Source organism: Anopheles gambiae, chromosome 3 (genome assembly GCF_943734735.2).
Source record: "Anopheles gambiae chromosome 3, idAnoGambNW_F1_1, whole genome shotgun sequence".
Classification (NCBI taxonomy): Eukaryota; Metazoa; Arthropoda; class Insecta; order Diptera; family Culicidae; genus Anopheles; species Anopheles gambiae.
This window is the reverse complement of record NC_064602.1, coordinates 95,097,520-95,121,046: the sequence shown is the minus strand read 5'-3', so window position 1 is coordinate 95,121,046 and position 23,527 is coordinate 95,097,520. Positions and strand designations below refer to the sequence as shown.

The 23,527-nt window shown below is 44.2% G+C and overlaps 2 protein-coding genes across 7 annotated transcripts in view; one reads left to right on the top strand and one right to left on the bottom strand.

Moving 5' to 3' along the window:
- The window catches only part of LOC1280554 (F-box/LRR-repeat protein 16), a 34,106-nt gene extending 12,567 nt beyond the window's left edge, over positions 1-21,539 (top strand). For all 6 annotated transcript variants that reach the window (XM_320406.5, XM_061662473.1, XM_061662472.1 and 3 more), the window contains exons 3-6: positions 15,138-15,311; positions 15,397-15,514; positions 16,383-16,578; positions 20,353-21,539. In XM_320406.5, the coding sequence (XP_320406.5) occupies positions 15,138-15,311; positions 15,397-15,514; positions 16,383-16,578; positions 20,353-20,650 (786 nt within the window). In that variant the 3' untranslated portion in view covers positions 20,651-21,539. The remainder of the gene's footprint in view (positions 1-15,137; positions 15,312-15,396; positions 15,515-16,382; positions 16,579-20,352) is intronic.
- Positions 6,754-8,004, bottom strand: LOC4577636 (gametocyte-specific factor 1 homolog). The gene has a single exon (XM_001238313.4). It carries the CDS (start codon positions 7,793-7,795, stop codon positions 7,286-7,288), a length of 510 nt encoding a protein of 169 aa, XP_001238314.3. The 5' UTR covers positions 7,796-8,004; the 3' UTR covers positions 6,754-7,285.
- Positions 21,540-23,527: the final 1,988 nt, after the last annotated feature.

Below are 23,527 nucleotides of genomic sequence, written 5' to 3'. Positions count from 1 at the left end.
AAAACAATCCTCTTTTTCTAGCAGTATCGCTTTCAAACTTATTGATGTTACAAATGGCTTTAAACTGCTATTTCATTGCTATTTTAGGTAATGCTTTGTAGGTAATAAAAGTCGAAAAAAGCTTCTTGTTGTAATACTGTGCGAGTACTACGACTTTCTAGTTCTCGGTAACGAGTTCGCCTTTGCCTCCGCACCCTAAAAGTCTCATTAACGGCACATCAAAAGGATAACCTGTACGATGTACAGGTGTTCCAGTGTCGATAGCGCTTCCCTCGTCCACGTCGTAAAAAGAAAGCCAACAGCTTTTCCATACACTTTTGCTACTATTGAAACTCCCAGCGAGTGAGTCGAAACGAATATTCACGGTTCACTTGGAAGCTTCTGATCCGTAAAATCGATTTCCAACACATAAACACACACACACACACGATAACGGCGAAACACAAATATACCAACGACTCCACGGAATCAGCGGAGTTCGATATGTTTCGCGTTTTGCATTGTTTTGCCTTGGCGATCGGGTGACACGGGAAAAATGAAAGAGTTTGAGAATTTTTGTTGCAATCCTCCTTCTCGCCTGAGTGTGAGTTTGTTGTTGGCGAGGTGTGTTGTCCTACTTTCGGATAAGGAGGTGAGGTTTTTTTTGTAGTCAAACAATCGATGAAATTCCTGGGAAGGATAACCAACTTTTTCGTCCTTATTTTTGATGTTATTTCCTTCTCATACCGTACCCCGTACCCTGCCATAACCTCCCCGCGACCTGTACGTTTTGTTCAGCAAAACGAGCGGCCTCAAATCTTCAACAAACGGACATATTTTAGGGTCAAAATTGCAAACATACCTGCTGTTCGATGATATCCCCATGAAATGTCGAATAAAATGACAACTCAGAACTCTTTGCACCGTTGATTATTGTCGTTCGAATGATATCGATAAAATTTACAGCCGAAGAGAATTTGGAGCATATTGATAGCAAACCGAAACACAGTGCATGCGAGAGCGTCAAAGCAATAGGAACCCTCTGGGTTTGCCAAAGAAAGAGGACAAACAATCATTAAGTTCGCTGCCAGCAGGGAAGGATCCTGAGCGAGTAAGCTTTTTGTAATGCTTCAAGCAACTTCAAACGCGTTAGTACATCAAGCAATCACAAAATGAACTTGCTTTTGCTGATTGAAACGTCAGCATTAACGTCAACGTCCTGCCAGCGCGCGTGGATAAACATTCATTTCACCGAGCACCCCACCACATTGCTAGAATTGCTGTTGGAAACAAAGCACACAAACAACCTCTTCTTGATGTATGATGTTTCAGTTTCGGCAAAGGCCAAAGGGGGGAACACTTCCCCTGGGACCTCGCTCTGTGTCTTAGCCCGTTCCATTCCATGTTTGAGGTATGCTTTTATCTTGTGCAATTTTCGGGCAGCCGGTAGACAGCATAATTGGGCACGGCGAAACCGACCGTCAGACTGTCTGGCAGACGCTCTCAGCTCAACCCACAGACAGATGCAATCAAATGGTTCCTAGTATAAAAAAAACACACAAAAAAACCACCAACCCGATGACTCTCGGAACTCTCTCGGAGTTGGAACGCAAACCGACGCACCGACCGAATTGTGGCACCAGAAGACAGTGGCACCCTCTGTGGGACCTCAGGACTTTGCTCTGGTGTGTCTGTTTTTATCATTTTGTGGTTCTGTGGCGCTGGAAACGCAAAACGTCGGGGTGCTGAAGACTCGATGGCGCCGCGAGAATTTTTTGTTGTTGCCGTTTTTCTCTTCAGCCTCCAATTGGCGGTTCGGCCAAGGTTCTCTCGGGGTTTGGGGTCGATTCCGGAAAAGCCTACGCGTGTTCATAGCACACAAATCGATGACGGTGGCATTATTTGATTGCAATTTCGCTCGAGCTCAGCCAGTTTTTTCTTGTGCCCCTGTTGTGGAGTGCATGCACTACTCTGCACTATTGTTCAACGCCCTTGCGGTATTGATTTCTCGCGAGGCACTCTCGCACCCGCAATAATGTCGATTGGCTCTTGTCGGAGGTGTGCGCTGCCTGGGCTCCCGGGGTTGCGGAGGTTGCCGTCGGGCAGGGCAGGTCAGAGGTCGGCAAACTTGCATTAGCAATCAACGACTTTCACAACATTGAGAAAGTTCATCCACGTTACTTTTATTTCGTTCTTCTAAGCTTCCCTTCTTACAGTACAAAGCTAGGGTAGATGAGCTGAGATTTTTCATCGAAAGTGATACATTTTTAAGCATTTAATGCTTTGAACATCCCTGAACCATTGGTAAAGGCTATTGAAAATCCGGTTCCAATGAACTGTAACGTGCAATGAATTGGATATTTGCTCTGAGCTATGCTTCTCCTCTGAAAATCGGCACGTGCGTGGTATAGCCCCCCGTGCTGCGGGCTTCAAATATCAATCAGCGGAAATGAAACTTCATCTATGCAGCTATGAATAGATTTAGAGACATTTTTAGTGATTCACACATTTCTAAACCACTTTTACCGCTACCACGAGGAAATTCGATTTCTTGTTCACCATCGAACAAACTACAGGAGAACATGAAATCCCCCTGCCAATGGTTATTATGACAACACTGCCTATATGTCACCGACAAAAGATGTATGACGTCTTTAACTACGCTCCTTTGTTGTCCTCTTTTTGCTTTCTATATTATTCAGAACAATTTAATATGGTGTCTATCATAATTCGTGGTACAGTGGTACAGCAGGAAACACAACACAGATGGTTTACGTTCGACATACCTTCACAGCTGTGGACAGGTCATGACGGCGATGATTGATGATGGCCTGTGTGCAGCTCGGAATCTCTGTTGGAGCTGTGCTGTCGCTGGGTAGACGATTGCGTGACGATGACCACTAAGGGACAGGTTCCGTCTCTAGCAAACAGGATGTCATAGTCATTTTCATCATTATGATATATTACAAGTGTGTTGTGTAAACTGAAGACTGTTACTGCTATTACTACTACTACTACTACTGCTACTACCACCTATACTACTATCAGCTAATGTATGTCACAAGAGCTGTTCCATCTCCCGGTTGCTACAAGTTGTATTACAATGTTCTGGGATGTAATTACGTTTTTGAAGTAGGGTAGCAAGGTGATAGGGAGATTTGTTATTGCATTGTTTTTGAAACCACATAAGAGATACATCAGACGAACATCTATTTCCTCGTAAGTCAACTCTGGTGTTCATGTTTTGATTTTGTGTTGCCACCAACTTCATGCCAAGGTTATTTGGGTGATAAAACTTCGAACAAGTTAATCAGATTTTCTACAGAAGAAACCCATCGGGTCTAAAGGAATGTGACGATATGATGCTTATCTGCGGTGATGATTCATATAAACCATGTCTGCACATACACCATCAGCACCGTCGGCAGGATCGTGTTTCAGAATCACACTAGCTGAATTCTTGCCCGTTGCTATCTTCAACTGAAGAGATTTGTTCCGGTTGACAATATTCGCTACTGTTGCTGTCGTGTACGAGAGAGGGTAACTTCCTTTATCACTCTCATTCCTTAACTGCGGGAAGGTCTAAAATGTTGCTTTTAAAATCATTTCCTGTTGTGCTGTTTTCTGCGCTACTTGTCTCTTCCACGGTTGGGGTAAGTGGCATTGCTTCCGGCCTATCAAGCAAACCTCAGAGCATAGCACCGTCACACCATTTAGCGTATCATTTTGCAGCTTGAAATGGATTCTTTTTCCTGGTAAAGAAATGGCTCTTCCTGGGCTTGTCATCAATCTGAGCCAGACGAACGGAGCTGTTATACGATCCGACCATTTCCCGGGTGCATTGAACGATGAATATTTAATCAGCCTTGCTCTGGCACAAGTCAGCAATATGCGTTTACTTTGGCGTTTTATCATTCCGTCAGGGGAATATTATGGGCTCCATTGCAATAGGGCACAGCAGTAACAGACACGGAAAATGGGAAAGCAATGTGCGTGAAGAAAGCGGGATCAAGAAAAGTTCCTTGCTTCGTTTATAATGAGGTTGAAGCTGACACCGCTTTTAGGATTCATTTTTGAAGCCTTTGGCCTAATTTTAAATATAATTTTTCTTGTATGATAGATACATACAGAAGTAGCCCAACTTAAAAAAATAACTCACAAAACACCACCCAAATTTAAATTGTCCACATAAAAATTATAATTTCTTCACTAAACTTCTATAAACGGAAATGACATTATTCAAATAGAACACCGTTTGTCATGAATATTCGATCAGCAAACGGAGCATCAAACTGTAGCTCCTTTCTCACTACAAAACACGAACCAAAACCATCCGACCATGGTGCAAGGACTTAAGAACCCGCTCCTCCTTCTGCTCTCTCCGTACCCGGTAATTTAATCGATCCAGCTAATGATAGCTATTTTTAGTGCTTAACATCTATTTCCACCCGGCCTGTGAGTGAGCTGGCAAGAGCTGGCCCGCTTCTTGCAGCACCAGCAGCAGCAACAGCAGCAGCATGAAACCATCCAAGTTTCGTCCTCGATTGTCCGCATTAGCAAATGCTCGTTGACATTGCTGTCAGGCGCAGTTTAAATTAGGCAAAGAGGGAAAGCAAAACAGATATGAGAGAGGGACTGCTGCTGGCCCGACGTTGGAGCATTAGGTCGGGTGAATTAAATTTTGTCAGTGAACTGATTAGCAACCAGCTGAACGCTTCCTGTGCCGTAAGACACGGGACAACGCAGAGGCTGTGTGTGAGGTGCAGTTTATGTTGCTTTAATTGAGCCCCGACCATCCCGTTTATGAAAAATGTCTTGCTTTTTTTGCGTTGCGAACAATGGAAAAGGACAAAAAATATGGAGGTGAGCCTCGTTGTTTTCAATTTGCTGTTAATGAGCAAAATTTAGCCCATTTGGTGTAATGAAGTGTGCCGTGAACAGGATTTATAGCGTGAATTCTAACGGACGAACCGCAGAATGGACAAAAAAGGGGCAATTATAGCGTGAGTTATGACTGAAACAGGTTTGAAGAAATTAAATACTGCGTTAGGACGCGCACCATTTGGGGAGAGCTTTGATGATGGGACTAAAGGTGGTGTGTATAAGTGCCTTGGTCGACGAGAGTCACTTCCGAGCTCCAAAGACAAGCATGAATCGGCCTTCAAACTGTATTCAAATCCGACAAACTCCTCCTTTTACAATGTGGCATAATGAAGCCTGCAAAGCCTATTTAAGTTTGGCCTATAAATATCCTTATCAGGCGCCAGAACGTCTTGCAGCAGGGCTTGGCTTCATAAATCCTGAATCATTTCTTCACCATGCACTGGTAAAACTTTCCTCTATTGTACCGTATATACATATCGATCGACAGAGGCTGATTGCAGGCGGCTTGCCGTGTTCCGTGCTTGTAACGAAAAGAATAACATGCAATCAACACATGCGGTAGTGAGATTGGTGGGGGTTCGTTGTTCACGTTGTCTTTTGGTCTGTTTCCCGCGCGATTGCCCATCCCTACCTGTGTCTTACCGCTAGGTTATAATGGTTCTCAAGTATAGTGCACACGTCTCCTACAAGGATAACCAGGACAAGAGATAGGAAGCAATACTGCAGGCACGTGTGTGTGTTTGTGTGTGTGTTGTTTCAATTCCTGGACGAGCGCTACCGATGCACCTGAAGAAGATGTGCCCACTCGGTGGAGCCCTTAGCCTCCTTTTAGAGGCGTGCTCGAGTAGGACGTTCTTTTGTTTTGATTCTCAGCCTACCAGAGATTGCTGATGGGGATGGGAGAATTGTGCATGGGCTTAAAAAAGACAAAATTCCATCCTCTCCGTCCACGTGTCAACAATGGAACGGTGTCGTGGTCCGATCTTGCAGTGGGCGCAACCTACCAAACAAAGCAAACAACATCCCGAGCACGTTTCCATGAAAACTAACCACACAAGAGCTTATAGGCAGAGCATGCTGTGGTGCCTAAAAGGCGGAAAAGATACACAACACAACACGACAACAATAGGCACACATGCGGTGGTGCGTTGGTGCGTTTTAGCCATTCTTTTTGATGCGCATGTTGGCATTTTCTCATCCCCCTTGTACAGCGGGACAGTTATGTTCACCTTTTCATCACGGGAAAACCACGCGTGTGTGTACGCTTTGTAAACCTTTGTATATTACAGCCCTAAACAACGCGCCATTTGGGCGGTTGTAGAACGAATCCGTCTCTGTTTGCAGCAGACTTTGCCACAAACGGTAGCCGTGTGGTCGCCGCACGCTACACTACTCGCCGGAAGCGTATCCTTCCCAGCGACTAAGCGAAACGCTCTCCTGCCAGGGGGTAGCGTTTGTACAAGCAAAACACGTTGTCATCCCTAGCTGTTCCGGCAACACAGCCAGGGAACCGGCAAGTATACTCGGCATGTTAACCTTCTAGACTTTACCTCGCTCGGTTAATGAAAACGACGGAAATGGCTTTTGCAGCCACATGGCGCGCGGTGTACAGTGCAGCAGATGGCTATTTGGGCGCACTGTTACGCCATTCCTGCAGCAAACCGCAAGCCCACCGGCTCACCGGAGATGAGAATTGTGAAAGGCATGTGTTCATTAATAATAAATGCGGCAAACAGTCCGCAAGAGTTCTATTATTGCACGTTATTTAGAGTGCTAGGGAATAAATGAAGAGAGCGCTGCTGAAACCACATCCTGCTCGACGCAGATAGTTTCGCCACGTTTATCTAAAATGTTCGAATGTATTAGAAAGCAATCAGTAGAATGTTTTCATTTTGAGTTGTTTTTTTTTTAATATACTGGCCAATATCTTCAGCTCTTCATCACTACGAATGACTCTCTTATGCCCCTTTACATTGAAATATTTGCTTTTTCTGTACATTTCCTGCTTAATTCACTTGCTACTGGTTTCAACAAATTCAACAAACATTGTCAAAATTTTCAAAGATTAATTTTTAAGGATCATTTGCCCTTGATATGGCATCGGTTAGGATCAAATCTCTTCTGAAGAGTTTGAGAATAATTCCAACGGGTAACTCGAGTACAGAGAGCGAAAGGTAGATAAAATTCATATTTTTGTGTGTGTATTACCTGAAACTTCCACGTGCCTTACGTGATTTCTACACTGACTTCCATTAAATCATTCGTTGAAAAGATAAAGAAAAAACAAGCTTACTGTTCTCCAATTAGATTCTTACAGTCCTGATAACACTATCGCCCTAGGTATAACAAAAGACGGCAAAGCGTGCCCTTAGTATTAGTATTTACCGGATACACACACATACACACCCACACATCCGCACGATTAGGCGTTGCCCTTCTTCAGCATCTCATGGCGGACGCGTTCGTCCTCGTAAAACTGGCGCTTCTCCGCCGCGGTCTTGTGCGTCGCCTTCCGGATGATGAGATTGTTCGCACAGTACTTGGCCGGATTGTAGGCCGGTGCATCCATGTCGTCCCAGTTCTCGTCGTCGTCTTGCTTAACGTCCTCCACTGGCGGGGCCGTCGCCAAGACCGTCGTACCGTCCGACCGTACGTACACGGCGGCTTGTGGCGGCGGTGCCGGGGTCGACGCGATCGCATACTTGAACGATTCCATCTGGCCCCGGTCGGGGCAAGTCTTCGTGTGCAGCTTCAGCTCCTGCTCCGGGATGTGGTGCGCGTTGTTGAACGGGCAGGCGGTAATCTTGGCGTTCGGGTACTGCCGCCGGCACTTGACCAGATGCTTCTGCAAACGCTCCGCCAGTATCTGGTGCGCGTTGTTGTACGGGCACACCACCACGGTGCCATAGTTCGGTACTTCCATTGTGTCCATCTTTGCTTGCGTTCTTTGCTGTTGCTTTCACACACTCTCACACACGTACGAGCAGGTTTCTTGTTGTTCTGATTAGCGTACCATAAGCTCGATTGAACACCAAAAACCGATGCCGATGCACAAATTAACGGGAGCTGTTCTGGAACGCACCTGCGAGTAGCAGCAAATTCACAGGAATGATTGTTTTCTTTTCGCGAGCTGTCAAATTTCTGACACATGCGCACTGGAATTGTTTTCCTGTTATTAGGCTGTGGTCTATGCATCGCACACTACGAAGGAGAGAGAATATTGTGAGAATGTTATTATTAATTGAAAAGTGGTATATTTTAGATGCATTTTCACCTAAATCATTACATGCTCTATATGGGAGAAAGAAATTAGTCGTCTACTGTCCCAAATAAACATCTCCGCGTTGTACACAGCTCAGCTCAAGACCAAGTTGTGCACAATTTGACAGCTAGGGGAGCTTCTACTACGATCAGTTGAAGATCGTGTTGTTTGCTTTTCTTAATTTCTGTACCAATTTCGTTTTTAAAGCATTTCTATACTCATCTCTTTTCTTTCGCTAAATATGAACTGTATTTTAATGTTACTTTCACCACATTGTTTAAAATATGTACTTTCAAGTGAGCTAATTCCTTCGTTTCCTTCGTGTACGTAAAATTGCCCACCAAAAGGAAGCAAAACCTCACACCGGTTACACACACGCATTACTTTACGGCATTAATTGCTTTAAATATGCAGGTTCGTTACCGGAGCACTTTACTGGCAATTATTTCATTGTTAACTGCCTTTTACACCAGATTGTGCCCCAGCTCGGCATGAATGTTGCTTCCCCTTCGACCAACCACGCCGAGGATAAGTGTCCCCATGTATGCGGGTAGTGCTGTCGGTAGTGTACCCCGTTACAACCAGAAATTAAATGGCTGGAGAGGCACAGGTCCCTCAAGAAGAGGATGCTTTAGCACAACACCCCACCAGATGTACGGCACACTTTACACACACACAGTGCTTCGTTCTTGCCATCCATCTTGCTGCAAAAACCGGACCGTACCGACCGGTCCCTTCTGCGGAATGCGACAAAGTGGGACATTACACGGCACACGGCTGTCTGCAGTTGGTGCTGCAACTTTTATGAAATTGCTGCTCCACCACCAGGAAGCGGAAACGGAGCACAGAACACTCGGGGAGGTTGTGCCGGTGGTGCTACTGACTAGCTTTGCTGTGGGAAGCCCTTTTTCAATCGGTTTGGAATGCGTTCGAGGGCGAGAAGTAGAGAGAGAGAGAGAGAAAAAAGCCGAGACTAAATTGGATTCTACACCGTTCGGCCACATCCGCCGGTACTGCTTTGTGCAGAGAATTGGCTAAGATCCAGCAGTAAAAATATTGAGGTGGAAATGATGTTAGGACACAACGGAGCCGACCTGGTATTGTACGTAGTCGTACTGTTTCTTTTTTTCTGTGCCATTTCGGTACTCCATGAAGTATGTTGAGAAGGAGCATTTTCTTTTTTCGAATGATTTACATTTAAAAAGCTGTACGCTGCATTGTGTTCCGGGATGCGCTCGGGACGATTGCTTGTCCTTGTAAAACCAAACAAACAGTTTCAGATGGAAACAAATCATTTAGCAAGTAACAATTCCCATCGCTTTTTTTGCTACAGGTTGGAATTTTCACTTCAGCACTGCAAACGGAAATTGTTTTACAACGGTCCTGCAGCTATCTAATGGAGATGGCTTTTTGGATGCCAGTACACTTGTCCAGAGTAGTACAACATTTGCATGTGCAACTGACCATGCTGGACCTGGGCATGAGTGTACAGCTGTACCGTTTCACGGCCACCGGTCGAACCATTTGTGTTAGTTTTTTTATTATCAGAAAGCACATTTGCAAAGGGCGCCACCAAGTCCCTCCGTTGAACAATAATGGCCACACAAAATGGCACTGTGTTATTTCGGACATCCTTTTTGCATGTCATTTCCTTCCAAGGATAATTGACCATGAAAAAAGGGGGACGGTCCAGGGGAGGGTTCGGGCGGAAGTGACGAATGTACGAAACGCCGATTGCGTGTCTATGAACACGTTCCGTTTCGAAAATCGTTTCGCCAGCTGGTTATGGTTTACTTAGTTGTCGTTGGCGCTGTGAAGGACAGCTGTGACAGCTCCCGCGTACCGTAGCAATCGTATTTACATAGCGTTCACGGAAGGGAGCGGGGTGCGCATAGATGCCTATCTGCTAAAACCCGGAACCCGCTACCATTTCGCTGCTCGGTGTACTGTAACAGAAAGATAAACAAGTATAAATTGGGAGCAAGCTTGGAAAACCATTTTCGCTTCCCAGGCAGCGCAAACTTTCCACGCTTTTATAATTGCCGGAAAGTCGAGTCGAAACGACTTTACGATGATTTCCCCGGAAAACGACACAACTTTTCGATTGTCAATACATTGATGCTTTTTTCTCAGCTTCCCTCTCCAACTCTGAGCACTGCCTCCCGTGGAGGGTGGTGCACGCTTCGGTGCAAATTGACTATCGCTAATCATTGGGTCCGACCGACCGGTTGCCCCTGGCAGCTGGACTTTGATATTCCGCAACGTGGTAGGCGAACGTGTTTGTGCTGCCAGTATTCTGGACTTTGGCCGCAAACTTTCGGCGCGGGTTTGATGGTATCGGGAAGATGGAATGACATTTTCCGAGAAAAGCAGTGTAGGTTTGATTCAACATTTACAGTACGTTAACCTTTTTCGGTTGATTATGGAAACATAGAGGGAGGAGAGTGTGGAAATATGATAAATTAAACCGCTTCAAAGATCTACTCGTGGCCTTAAAGTGGATTGGTGTTTCCTCTCCTGTCACGTTCCCATGGCTCTTGCGTATGTGTGTGTGTGTGTGTGTGTGAGAGAGAGAGAAAAAAAGTAATCTAATTAATAATGGTACTTTCGCGAGGTATTCGCCCCGGATTCACCATCGTTTCGCTGATGATGACGATGGCGATGGCAGCCCGCGCGTTAATTAGATGCTGCAGTGTGCTAATGAATTTATCGAAAGCCACAACTTCGAGGTAAACTTTCCACCGAAGAGCTGATAGCACTTTGGTGTGTGTGTGCTACGTGTACGTGTGTGTATGTTAATTTTGGCTCGCACGACAGCCAACTGATGTGTGATTTATGTGATTTATGCTGCTGCGGTTTTCATTCTCAGCTGCAAGGCTCTTTCCCGATAATCGGAGCCGCCTGTGTTAACGTTTGTTGGCGGACATTATTGAAGTTTGCTAATTGGTAAAATTACTTCACGTCCGCTGGAGGGTGGTGCGTTCATGTGAATGATGGTGCGATTTTATTTGTTCGTACTTTTATTAAAATTCGCAGAATTTTTGTTGTTGTTCAGTTCAGTTGTGAAGAGTTTGATTGCGATCAAAACATGCGTTTCTTAATTAAGTATCGTTGCTGAGAATTCGAGTCAAATGTGAGCTTTTCATTTACATGTATAATTGAATTAATTTTACACCTCAATGCAACTTTAATGAGGAAATTCCCCAGGTTCGTTTCAACCTGTTTCAAACACATTTAACTGGAAATATGATGTTGGAGATGATATAGCGATTTACTAAAAGATAAAAATCTTTACCATCATCAGCGATATTTTATTTTTCAGAGTTAAATTTTATAGAGTTCAATCGTCCACACCTCGTCTTAAAGTGGGTGTACACTTCTACAATCAGCTGATCGGTTCGTAAATTACCCAAACTCGCACCGTCTGCTATTTTTAAGCCACAAACAACCACATTTCCCTACAAACACATTGATCCGCACTGTTTGTTGACGCACTGTTTGTTGACGGGACGAGGCGGTGCTGAAGCAATCAAGAGCCCCCCCGTTCCCCCATGTGTGTGTGTGTGTGTGTGTTTGTGTGATCAACAACATTAAAAGTAGTTCAACCGAACGCGGCGTAAGTGTCGACGCCACTGGGACAAATTGCCGAACGCTCGGTATGTGAAGAATGTACCTAGCTGGGTGAATGTGTGTGTGAGTTTGTACGCCAGCTTAACCAAGCAGGAAGTGTGTTGAGGAGTGTGACCAAATCGGTTAGATAACGTAAACCACCACCAGCATCGTCCTCCGTTCGCTATTCTCCCTTCGATGGTGTTGTGTTGTTTCACGATTCGACACGGGAGAGGAAAACCACTCGAGGGAAATGACCCTACTACACTGGCTGTCTATAGTACATGACGGATTTAGTAGAGTGTGAATCTCGACGAGATAAAACAGCCGTGCTTGTGATTTTCCGTGCGATTCTCCGCAACAGCACAGCCGGATATGGATAACCTTGAAAACTCAACAGAAGCTCAAACACACACACATACAACTACAGCTGGTCAGCGAATTTCCTTTTCCATTGTGTGACGCCTGTTTTTGTTCTGTTTTTCATTCACACCGGAACAACCACCGGTAGGAAAACGTCCGATTAAACAACCGTGTCCCTCCATCGTCATCTCGCCGACAAACACACACACACATGCACTCACGACGCCATACACAATGCTGCTGACGTTTATGATGTTTAGTTTAGTGGAACATGGCACCTCGGAAGCAAGATGGGAGATCCAAGTAGGCGAAAACACAAATCGAACTTGAACGGCGACGTCGCTGCCATGCGGATCGTTCCATCATCGTTCGCAACGTGCTGCGGCCGCTTTTCTTTCCTCCCACTCTGTTCACATCGTGTTGACACTTAATTGCTTTCCCCTACTCACACACACACACACACACGGCACACCCGTGCCAAACGAGAGGAGGGGGGTTTTTTGAAATGAAATGATAACCTGTCCGTCTTGTCTCTCTTGTCTCTCTGTGCTGCTGCAGGACGGACAACAAAATGATGATAATAAACGATCTGTGGGAAAATGTATGCCTTCGTTTTCTTTTCTTTCTTTTTTTGTGCAAATCGTTTATGTTTCTAACGAATCGTTATGCTGTCGTATAAATGGTTGCAAAATATGGGACGCGATGGCACTCACATGAAATGTGAGTAGCAGAAGATGGGTTGGATTAGAAAATCGTTTCGTTTGATTTATGGCAATGATGCGCACATGGGCAGTAAGACGATCGGAGGGAAGAAATGATTTTAATAGCAATGAAATACCCATAATTACGCTATAATAAGGATGTTTCTTCGCTTGAAGGTGTTTAAAATAGCAAATTACAACTAGACGTCTTAAATCACTTTACTCTTTTTCTCTTATCAAGCTCCATTTTCATGTGATTATTTTGTGTGTGTGTGTGTGTGTGTGTGTTTTTTTTTTTTGCTTTATTTGGAAACCATGAGTGTTGTGCATCTGGCATAATTACACTCTTCTGTCTGCTAAAGAGCCCTTTCCCAAAAATGACAATTTCATTCCTAAATTCAAATGAACCTAATCTTTATGCAAAGATGTGTTTGTTTTCCCTCCTTCCCTCCCCCTCAAAAAACATTAAATGCATAGCAAATAAAGCATGCAAAATGAATGCTTTATTTGCTGATTCTATTGTTTCACTGCGGCGGAACAGTTGAACGCGCCGAAAAAGACAAATGGTAATGAAAGAGTGCGCCATTTTGATGCCCACGCCACACTGGAAAAGCACAAACGATAAGAAGAGGGTTAACGTATATTCATTACCGAGCGTGGAGAGTTGGAGCAGTCACTAGCAGCGAGCGAGCAAGCATATACATATTTTTCATCCTTTTTATGAAGTTGGAATTTATCTTGTTCCCTTTTTTTACACTTACACTTTCCCTTTGTCTCGCTCAAACGCTCCTTAGCTTTGCTTGCGCTATCTCCAGCAAATCTGATGACAGCAGCATAATGCTCCGACATTAATATGGGTGTATATACCACCCGTCCCATCCCATACCACCCGGCCCTCGGTACCATTCGCACAAAGGAGTCAGCAAGGATGCCGCAAGAAGAGATGGCCAAAGTGGTTGAATTTATGTTGGCCCGCTCCTCCCTCACCGGAGTAACCTTTTTATCGTGTGCCCCTTATGCTTTTAGTTAACAATTTGTGCGGTTGTGTTTAATATTTATTCACTCTCCTCTCTCATTTGCCGTCTGTGCTCTGTTCTGGGACTAAAAAGCATTTTTTGTATTGGAGAACAGTTGCGTTTTCCTTTGCGTAAGCGATTATCACACTATAGAACGGTCTATATATTGGTACAAATTATTCCCCACAGGCAACAGGCCTCTTCTCTAGAGGTTTTTTTCCGTCTAGAAGAGATAAAATTTGGCCACAGCCGGTCCTTGATCAAAGTTTTTTGGGTTTGCGCAACGCTTATCCCCGTTCGCGTTCAAACAATAGAACGCTGCTGCAACATTAATAATCATGAGGTATTAGCAGATCGTTAATAACCGCCAGCTTGCCGACTCAGGAGTGTGGGCGTTGGGTGGGGAAATGTAAATTAATGCAAACATACGAAACTCTCCCGGGTGTGTCTGTGGACCGATAACGTTTGGGTGAGTGGCTCCGGAAAATATGTCTGGGCTGCCAAATGCACCTACTGCTGTGGAGGGAAGCTCATTGGAATGTGTAAACTGTACAAAATCTCATCCAATAACCTTTTAGGTTTTGTGACAATCTGTTTATATATTTGTGTTATCTTGACATTTTGCCTCATTTTTCATTAATGCTTTCAATTTAATCTTTCCAAACAAATACTATAAAACACAGCGAGCTTTATCGAAAAAGCTAATAAACCCAGTTCAATACAAACACACATTCTTCTCTTTGGAAAACCCGCCAATCAACATTGCCTCAACATTGGCGCACAGTAAATGCTTCCAATTACTCCGTGTCGTATTGCTTCAAATCAAGCGAAAGCTCAAACATTCCTTTCTACACCCGCCAAAGGGCTTAATCCAACACAATTCCACACGGTTTATGTTGTTTCAATTTGCCTTCATCGGCTACCGGCGGGGAGGCACTTGCTGGAAAGGCGCTTCCGACTTCACTCAAATTTAATTTAGTTTAATCCACCCGTACCACAGAAGCCCACGCGACTTACGACTTCCAATTCCAATCCATACGGTACGACCTTTGCACGTTTGTGCTGCCTCCGCACGAGCGTGCTAGCGATTTGGGCCCGTTTTGGTTCGATTTCACTTGCCTTTGGTCTAAAAAAAACACGCCCGAAACCGAGAAACATAATCCCCTCGTACGGTAAACACCAACGGAGGAGTAGAAGGAAGACATTGGTGGCTGGTGTCCTCTCGCAGCGAGCGGACGCAGCAAATACTGCTTATGGCTAAGGAAATAGTTTTACTAACCGTCGCATTGTTTGCTCTCTTCTTCTTCTTCTTATCCATTGCAGTCCCTGTTCGAGCTGGAGCTGGCCGGATGTAATGAGATTACCGAGGCCGGTCTGTGGGCGTGCCTGACGCCAAGGATAGTGTCACTCTCGCTGGCGGATTGCATCAATGTGGCCGACGAAGCGGTCGGAGCCGTCGCACAACTGTTGCCTTCACTGTATGAATTTTCGCTGCAGGTAAGGAAGGAAGGAAGCAAGTGGTGTGTGGTGCTTCGACTTGCACGTAGTTTTATATGCTCTTGCTCTTTGGCTGTCCTCGCAGGCCTACCACGTGACAGACGCAGCGTTAGGTTACTTTTCGCCCAAGCAAAGCCACAGCCTAAGCATTCTCCGGTTGCAGTCCTGCTGGGAGCTTACGAACCACGGTGTCGTCAACATTGGTAAGTACCTGGCTGGTCGATCGATCGATTGTTTGTTCTCTCTCTTTTTTTAGGTCATTTACAGCAATGGATCTTTCATAAGTGACCTTTCAGTTTGAGGAATGTGATGGAAAAGTAAACAGAAGAAATTCAAAAATATTGGGTAATTTTTGCCCACCGTAAGACCGAATAATTGAAATATTCATTTCCATAACGTCTTTTTGAGTTACAAATAAGTTGATGCTCATGATCCATTCCTTCAGTTTATGAGTTTGAAGAAACGAAAGGGAAATGAGAAAATAAATACCTTTCACTCATCGTCAGAGCGTTCATATCACAAAGGAGATTAAGAGATATTTCATACCAGATAACAGAAAGATGTTGAAAATAACGAGGTCATGATGAAATGGTCATAATTCATCGTAAAACGACCGACATTGCATGCATTAAGCAAATCTTTTTTTTTATTCGGAGTTTTGCAACTCGACAGTGAAGCTTTGATATAATGAAGACATTTGGGCGCTCTTGACAGCCTTTCCGCAACATGAGTAATGTTTTTTTTCGCAGATCTTAAAGCAAATCGATAATGGCACACCCCAATGTATCAGTGGTACTCGTATCAACAACGCCCTCAACAACAAACCCCTCATTCGTATGCATACCCTTCAATTACTGTCGCTGGCAAACATTTGCCCGACATTAGTGGCGATCCTCTTTGGGGTGCTTTGGGCTACACTCCTGTGGTGCAATGACATTTTTCCTGCCCTTATTCGACCGTTTTTCTTTCCTGCTTCGTTCGTGTTCCGTGTGGTTTATTGTAATGTTATTTCCCTCTTTCTCTCTCGTTTCTTCCACACACACACACACACACACACTCACGCACACTCAGTACACTCTCTGCCACATTTGACCGTGCTGTCGCTGTCCGGCTGCAGCAAGGTGACGGATGACGGTGTGGAGCTGATTGCGGAAAACCTCCAGAAGCTAAGGGCACTCGATCTGTCCTGGTGCCCCCGGATAACGGATGCCGCCCTCGAGTACATTGCCTGTGATCTGAACCAGCTGGAGGAGCTAACGCTGGATCGGTAAGTTAGGGGCCCCTCTTTTTAACGATTTTTTTCACATTTTTCTTTCGCTTTATCTTATCGTTTTTATTTTAACGAAAAGTATCAGGCGTCTCCATCGGTGCGTGCGGTTGGATGGAGACGCCTGGTCATTGGTGGAAATTATGGTGAAAAATAAATGCGGCACAGAGAGCGGCTAGGACTAAAGCCTCTCTCTCTATCTCGTAAGAACGATGAAGCATCATTAATGTGCAATGCAGGAAATGTGAAGATATGCCCGTTACGATATTCCCTTTTAAGATGTTACGAAATCTTCTTTTGACGATGAGGACTTTAAAGTGCTCTTGTTGGCGCAAGCACTATTGGAATAAATTAGAAAAGAACACATCGTTTCGTTCTTTTGGGGATGTTTTAGACTGGCGCTCTGTTGGGAGGCTTGTCGTATTTGTGCTTTAAACGTTCTAGCTTGATAAACCAGAACAATTGTGGGTTTAAAAGTAGACAGTTTTATAAGTTTCTCCTTCCAAGAAGTCGACAACCTTCATCGTCGTGTCCTCAATACCGTACACGAAAGCGTTCCAACATTCGTTACATACTTCAGCCCATTCCTTGAATGCTCTACACTCCGTCCTCCTCTACCCTCCTTCGAAACATCCCTTTTAGTCGTTCGTATTTCCCTGTGAGGAAGCAAAAAGTTTCTCTTCTACTTACAAAGCCACCCCAAAAAAACAAAAAAAAAATGGTTCGAAATGATTTCGACACGTGTGCGCACAAAATTGATCCAATCACTTAGCCTGAGCCAGCTACATATTTATAATTGGAATTTTTGCTGCGCTCCTTCAAATAGAAAGGCAACACCGAACCACAATATCTACGAACGGATGGGTTCGGCGAAGACCAATTTGCCGAGCGACATCCACGTGCATGGTTCGGTTTTGTTTCGCTAAACGTTCCGGGGCATAACCAGTTCTGATTGGTTCTAAAAAAAACAGTATCTACCCTTAGATTGCTTACCGGGCAGTGGGTAATTGATTTGCCATTAAATGTACGGTACGGATATCATACTACTACCGTTGCGGGTGGTAGGGTTTGTTCATTGTTGAATGAAGTCGCTGGCTCACTTAAACGGTCATTTTCTAGCCGAGCAACCGACACGATGGTTGCATTTCATCATCGCATGCATCCCGTGACGCCACATTTGTTTCACTCGAATGCCATCGAGGGGTGCAAAGAACATGCAGTCACATCCTTCCGGTCGCTCCGGAAGGCCGGGGGTGAGTCCGCTCGATTCGATGAACCAGTTACGCGAAAACACAAAACAAGCGGAAAATGGAAACCCATTTCATAGCAGGCGGCGCCACTCGCTGACGACGAACTTCAAAGGCTGGCCTGATTGATTGATTGATGGGATGAAGTCGCTCCATCCATCCATCGGGGGGAGGGGGAGTACATTTGCTATTTTCTCTGCCTAAGGAGCGAGATGGATTGTCTCTCGGATTGGCCCGGAATCACTTTTACAACCGTTGCTAGGTTACTGCCGGCACTGGTTGGAGGATGTAATTTGGTACATCGGTTTTATTTTATGCATCAGAAATACACTCTCGCGTGTGTGTGCTGGTGATAAAATTATACCACTTGGAGACGGTAACTGGGGAAGAATGTCGATGTTCCACTGCACGCAATCAATATTGTTATTGATGGTGGCAGGTTATTGGACGTTTTCCTGTTTCGTATATTAATTATAACCTCAGAAATCAATACTTGATCGGCATGGAAATGCTCTTGCTTCCGGCACGTGCTCGTCGATAATGTCACATTTAAATAGACAGTTTTTTATCAAAATGACAATCAAATTGAGGCTAATGTTGGGCAGGTAGACAGGTAGGAAATGGAAAAAATCGTTTTACCAACATAAGGTTAATTAATTTGTCTGTTTTTTTTTTGCAATTTAAACGAAATTTGTGTATCGTTTCATTTCAATTGCATCCTTAAAGGTACATTCCGTAGAGACAGAGTAAAGAGAGACGTACAAAACGCTCCAATACAAGCCAACCGTTTATTAATGTTTAAACATGCTTATGCAGATGTCTTTAAAAAAAGAACAGATAATCCAATTAATATTTATAATAGTCGCAATAAGAAGAAAATGCTTCCAGGTGTAGCATCTGTCCATTATGCCATTTACACTCTGCCGGAAGGTTTCAAAATGCATATCATTTCCTTACTAAATACAGCAGAAGCAGCACCAGCAGCAGCACTGGCAGCATTATTCACAGTCACTGCAAAGCAGTATCGACATAATTAGATATTTAACCATTACCGTCCATCCATCTTGAGCCTTAAAAGCTTTCATCCTTCGCTTGCGCTCTCCAGTTGCGATCTTGTCCTTCCAACGATGTTCCAGGCAACGGAGCCCGACCATTGGATGGAAATTTGCACACAGAGACCGACGGCCAGGGACAAACCTTCCCGATCCCATCTCCGTCGTATCTTGTCCTGTGTGTTTTTGTTATCTCCCTGTTTCTCTCTCTCTTCCTTCTCATTCTTAGTGTCCCATTAAGCGGCCCAGTGCTGGCAGGACTTCGCAGAACGCGTTTTCTTTTTGCTACGTGAACGTGAAACAATTAATTTTAATTTGAAACATAATCACTCCGCATCCAGCTGCTACTGCCAGCGGCACGCTTCGGTTCGGTTTGGTTAGGAACGAAGACGTTTAACCACTGCTGGGGGCGTCACACCAATTTAACGTTGCCTAAAGACTTTGTCCTCCCTGGACTGGCCACGGATCACTGTCAAGGGAGGGAGATGGGAGGTGTTTTGATTTACATTTAGCGAACTCAATCGGTACAGCATCCTCCTCCTCCCCCCTTTTAGTCCTTGTTTTGGTTGTCACCCGTCTTCTTCTTATCTTCTAGCGAGAGGGAAAGGATTGATTGTTGTGAAGCGTTTTCCATTAGTTATTTACAATTTATGCGAAAACCGTTCGGGGAACGATCGTCTGAGCACGAGGGGAAGTACACGGGTGAACGGTAACTCAATTTAACATTTTAATTAATTCTACTCCCACCCCATGGTACACAGTGGAGTTTACCATTACACATATAGAACCTTCCCCAAAAAAGGCATAAAAAGCCAAAAGGTAGTCAAGTCAAATGGAAAAGCTCGTCGGTTTGGGATTGATTCTAATTTTGAAACGTTTTTTTCCACCTCACGGAGTCGGAGCGGGTGGCAAGGGATTTTCGAAGGATTGCTGCTTCCAAGAATTTGTCCTCCGATAGATTCACAGGTACAGGTTCACTGCTATTGGCACACTCTACCGACGGTGAGGATTGGCATTCTTTTGAACTTTTAGATATTATGAAGGATTTCACTCACAAAAAAGAAGATTTATCGTGGTAATTGAATAATGACTGAAAATGGGTATTTGGGCCTATTTGGAACGATATTTCCCTCCCTGGTTTCTCTTTGAGATGGAAGAAGACTTCAAGTTTAAGGTTTATCCTCTCTGCAAAAGAGTTGGAACAAATTGGAACCATTTCTCGGAGGGCAATTTACCCATTTTGCTTTCAATGGCACCATCAACCTGTTCTGCTGCAGAAGCTTCATTTAACCGCATGGCCGTGGGCTTGAGGGCACATTGTTCCATGCTTCCACGAGCAAACCAGAGTGCTCTTCACCTATTTTTATGCCGCATTCTTTTATTTCCCTTTTTTTCTGTGCAAAACATAAAACCATTACTAAAGTCCTTGCGGACAATCGTTCTGTTTGCCCTCCTCCCATTCTTCCCATTCACAGCTGCGTGCACATCACCGACATCGGCGTGGGCTACATCTCCACGATGCTGTCGCTGTCCGCCCTGTTCCTGCGCTGGTGCACCCAGATCCGGGACTTTGGCCTGCAGCATCTCTGCTCGATGCGCAACCTGCAGGTGCTGTCCCTGGCCGGCTGCCCGCTGCTCACCTCGTCCGGCCTGTCCAGCCTGATCCAGCTGCGCCACCTGCAGGAGCTGGAGCTGACCAACTGTCCCGGCGCGTCCCAGGAGCTGTTCGGCTACCTTCGCGAGCATCTGCCCCGCTGTCTGCTGATCGAATAATCCCATTCCGGGCACCAACCGCGCAACTCGACCGCCGTTCGATGACACGTGCAAGCGAGATCTTCGCTGCCGACGTTCGCTTCCTCCTTCCCGCTTGCTTTCGCTCTCGTTGGAACGTTTTTTGGAGCGAGCTGGAAAGAGGGAAAGCTGCGAACAAAGCTGATTGGCCTACGCAAAACCTGCCCTCTCTACATCCAACCCTCTGCCGATTGTGTTTGGCGGAGACTAACCGGAGGTTGGGATTTAGTAATTGTAACGTTTAATTAGACAGGGAGCGAGGGACGGTGGTGGAACATTCAGTTTAGTTTTCTTTTCTTTTTATGTGAGCTTCTTTGCTCTTCTTTTTAACGCAATTCATAGGGCAGCTGCCAGCTAATGCGTAGTTTTTGCAACACTATTTTTACATACCTTTTTACATGCATACTTTCGTGGCTTGTAAACGGAATAGTCACTTTAGCCATCGACTCCAACAAATGCAGGAGAGAGGAAAACTATTTGTATGGCAACCACGAATACTTACTGATTGGTTTTTTAAGTGTACAGCCCTGATCTCACTTGTTAAAGGCCCCCTCGAGCAAGGAAACTCAAAATTAATGTTAACTTAAAACAGGACAGCAAAATGGGTAGAATATGAAAAGGGCAACAAAGGGAAAGAGTAAGCCTGCAATTGCTAAAACAAAACAAAACAAAAAGAAAACAAAAATAATCTAATTTTGTCGAATGTTAAATGGCTGTGTAGATAAGAGAGTGTATAAAACCCTAATGCAGAGAGAGAAGAAAGAGAAATTGATAAAAAAGCGAGAGACGTTAAAGCAAAGGAAAAACACGCTACGCTACAAACTAATACAAACAAACAAAACAACACAAGATGAACAAACAAACAAACAAAAACTACTTCTTACTACTAACACACGCAAACGATGAGGATTCGGAGTGTGTTAATGAGTAATTAGCAAAGCAAAGCAAAATCCAAAAACCAAAATACAACGGTGTGTGATGAATGTGGTGGTGTTGGTGGATATGTTTAACAAAAAACTGAATGTTTTGGTGGTAGTAGCCAACTATTAAGTAATGTGTTATATGGAGGAAAAAGTAGAACACACACACTAACAGACACACATACAGATTTGTTACAGCTGCAAATGCACAGCAGCAGATAGAGAAACACGTTTAGTAAAGTATAGCGGGAGTAGCGATGAATAAGCGATGAACAAGCGACAAGAGATACATACAGATACACTAAAACTAATTAGAAAAGGAAAAACCGGGCGGTATTATGCTAATATATTCTAGAAATGGTTGAAATACACAATTGGTACAATTTAATGTATGAAGAGTAATGGAAGAAGTAATAGGACAGTGTGTGTGTGTGTGGCGCAGACACGTAAACACACGACCTTAGTATTGTATTGTACATATGATTTTTTAAACCTGACAAGACTTGACTCCGGAGAAGTGGTGTGCGTGTGTGTGTTTGTGTAAGCGATCGTGTGTTATAAAGCTGCAACGTAAGCGAAAGAATAGAGTAGAAGAAGAGACGCAAAACGCGGCATTACACAATAAGAAAATCGGACCGGAGAGGACAAAACAAAGAAAGGAAAAGCAAAAAAAAGCTTAACCCATAATGAAACCTTCCTTTCCCCTAGTTGGTTGTATAATAAGACAAGGATAAACTTTGCCCTTAAAACCGCTCATTTAAAACTGCTGCAAAAGTTGAGAAAGCAAACAACAACCAAACAAAACGAAATAAAGCCGAAACAAAAACGCTAGATTGAAATAGAAAACAAAGGAATAAACTTTAACAAAACAAATAGAGATAAAGACAAAAGACGTGTACGTAAAAACGGAAAACAAATAAATAAATGCCGTGAGCTTTAGCTAAATGATGAAAGCAAACAAACACACAAACAATTTAAAGGAATGAATGTCCCGCAGTCCCAGTGTGTGAGAGAATGTTCGAAATAGGTTCGTTTTTCCGCCTTCCGTGTGGCTTTCCGGTTCGTTGCTATGGAAAAGACAAAAAGTAAGTAAGTAAGTTACATCCAAACGATGCCAGTAAACCTCCTGTCCCTAACCAAAAACCAACCAAATCATGTAAAGACCGCCCATGACCATGACTGATGAATAAATCGAGCTCTGAAAATTAACTTCAAATAACTAAACCTAGTGTGTCCGTAGGAGTTGCCGGTGCGCATACATGCTAAGTATTATTATTATTATTCGTGACACGTGGTGGTGTGCTTTCCCGTTCCGCGTGTGGTTTCGCGTCAATTTTTCGGAACGTTGTAAAAATGGAAAAGGACGGAAAGCATTTGAAACGGTTTGCGCGATACGAGAGATACAAAGAAGGCATGGGAAAACAAGTTGTTAAGTAGTCAAAATTGGAAAGCGAAATATTATATACAAGCTGCTAAAAACAAAAAAAAGGACACACACTTTTTTACACCAGTTCACCGTTCCACCGCTCCTAACAAATTCGTATAAATTCGTTTAGCTATAACCAAATGGAGCGGCACGCCAAAGGCTTTTCGATCCCTCTTTCTTCTGGTGGCGGGCTTCGCTAGAGAAGCCCGCGCCAGCCACAACAATCGAAGCTAGGGTCCTTTTAGATTAGTGCCACCATTCGTCGAAACCTAGAAGCGCTATCATCAAATGCTACACAATTGCTATAGATTACAACTCCACTCCACTTGCTAGAAGCTCGAAGGGAAGGGAAATTCGTTTTATGCTGAAAAAATAAGATTACAGATGAGCGAAGAGAGCGATGGAACGACAAAATAAATGCTTGCTTAAGCAGATTGTTACGAAAGTGGCGCAGAGGAGAGCTGAAGGATGAAAAGGAAAACTTTCAGTAACGAAAAACTTTACGATACACAT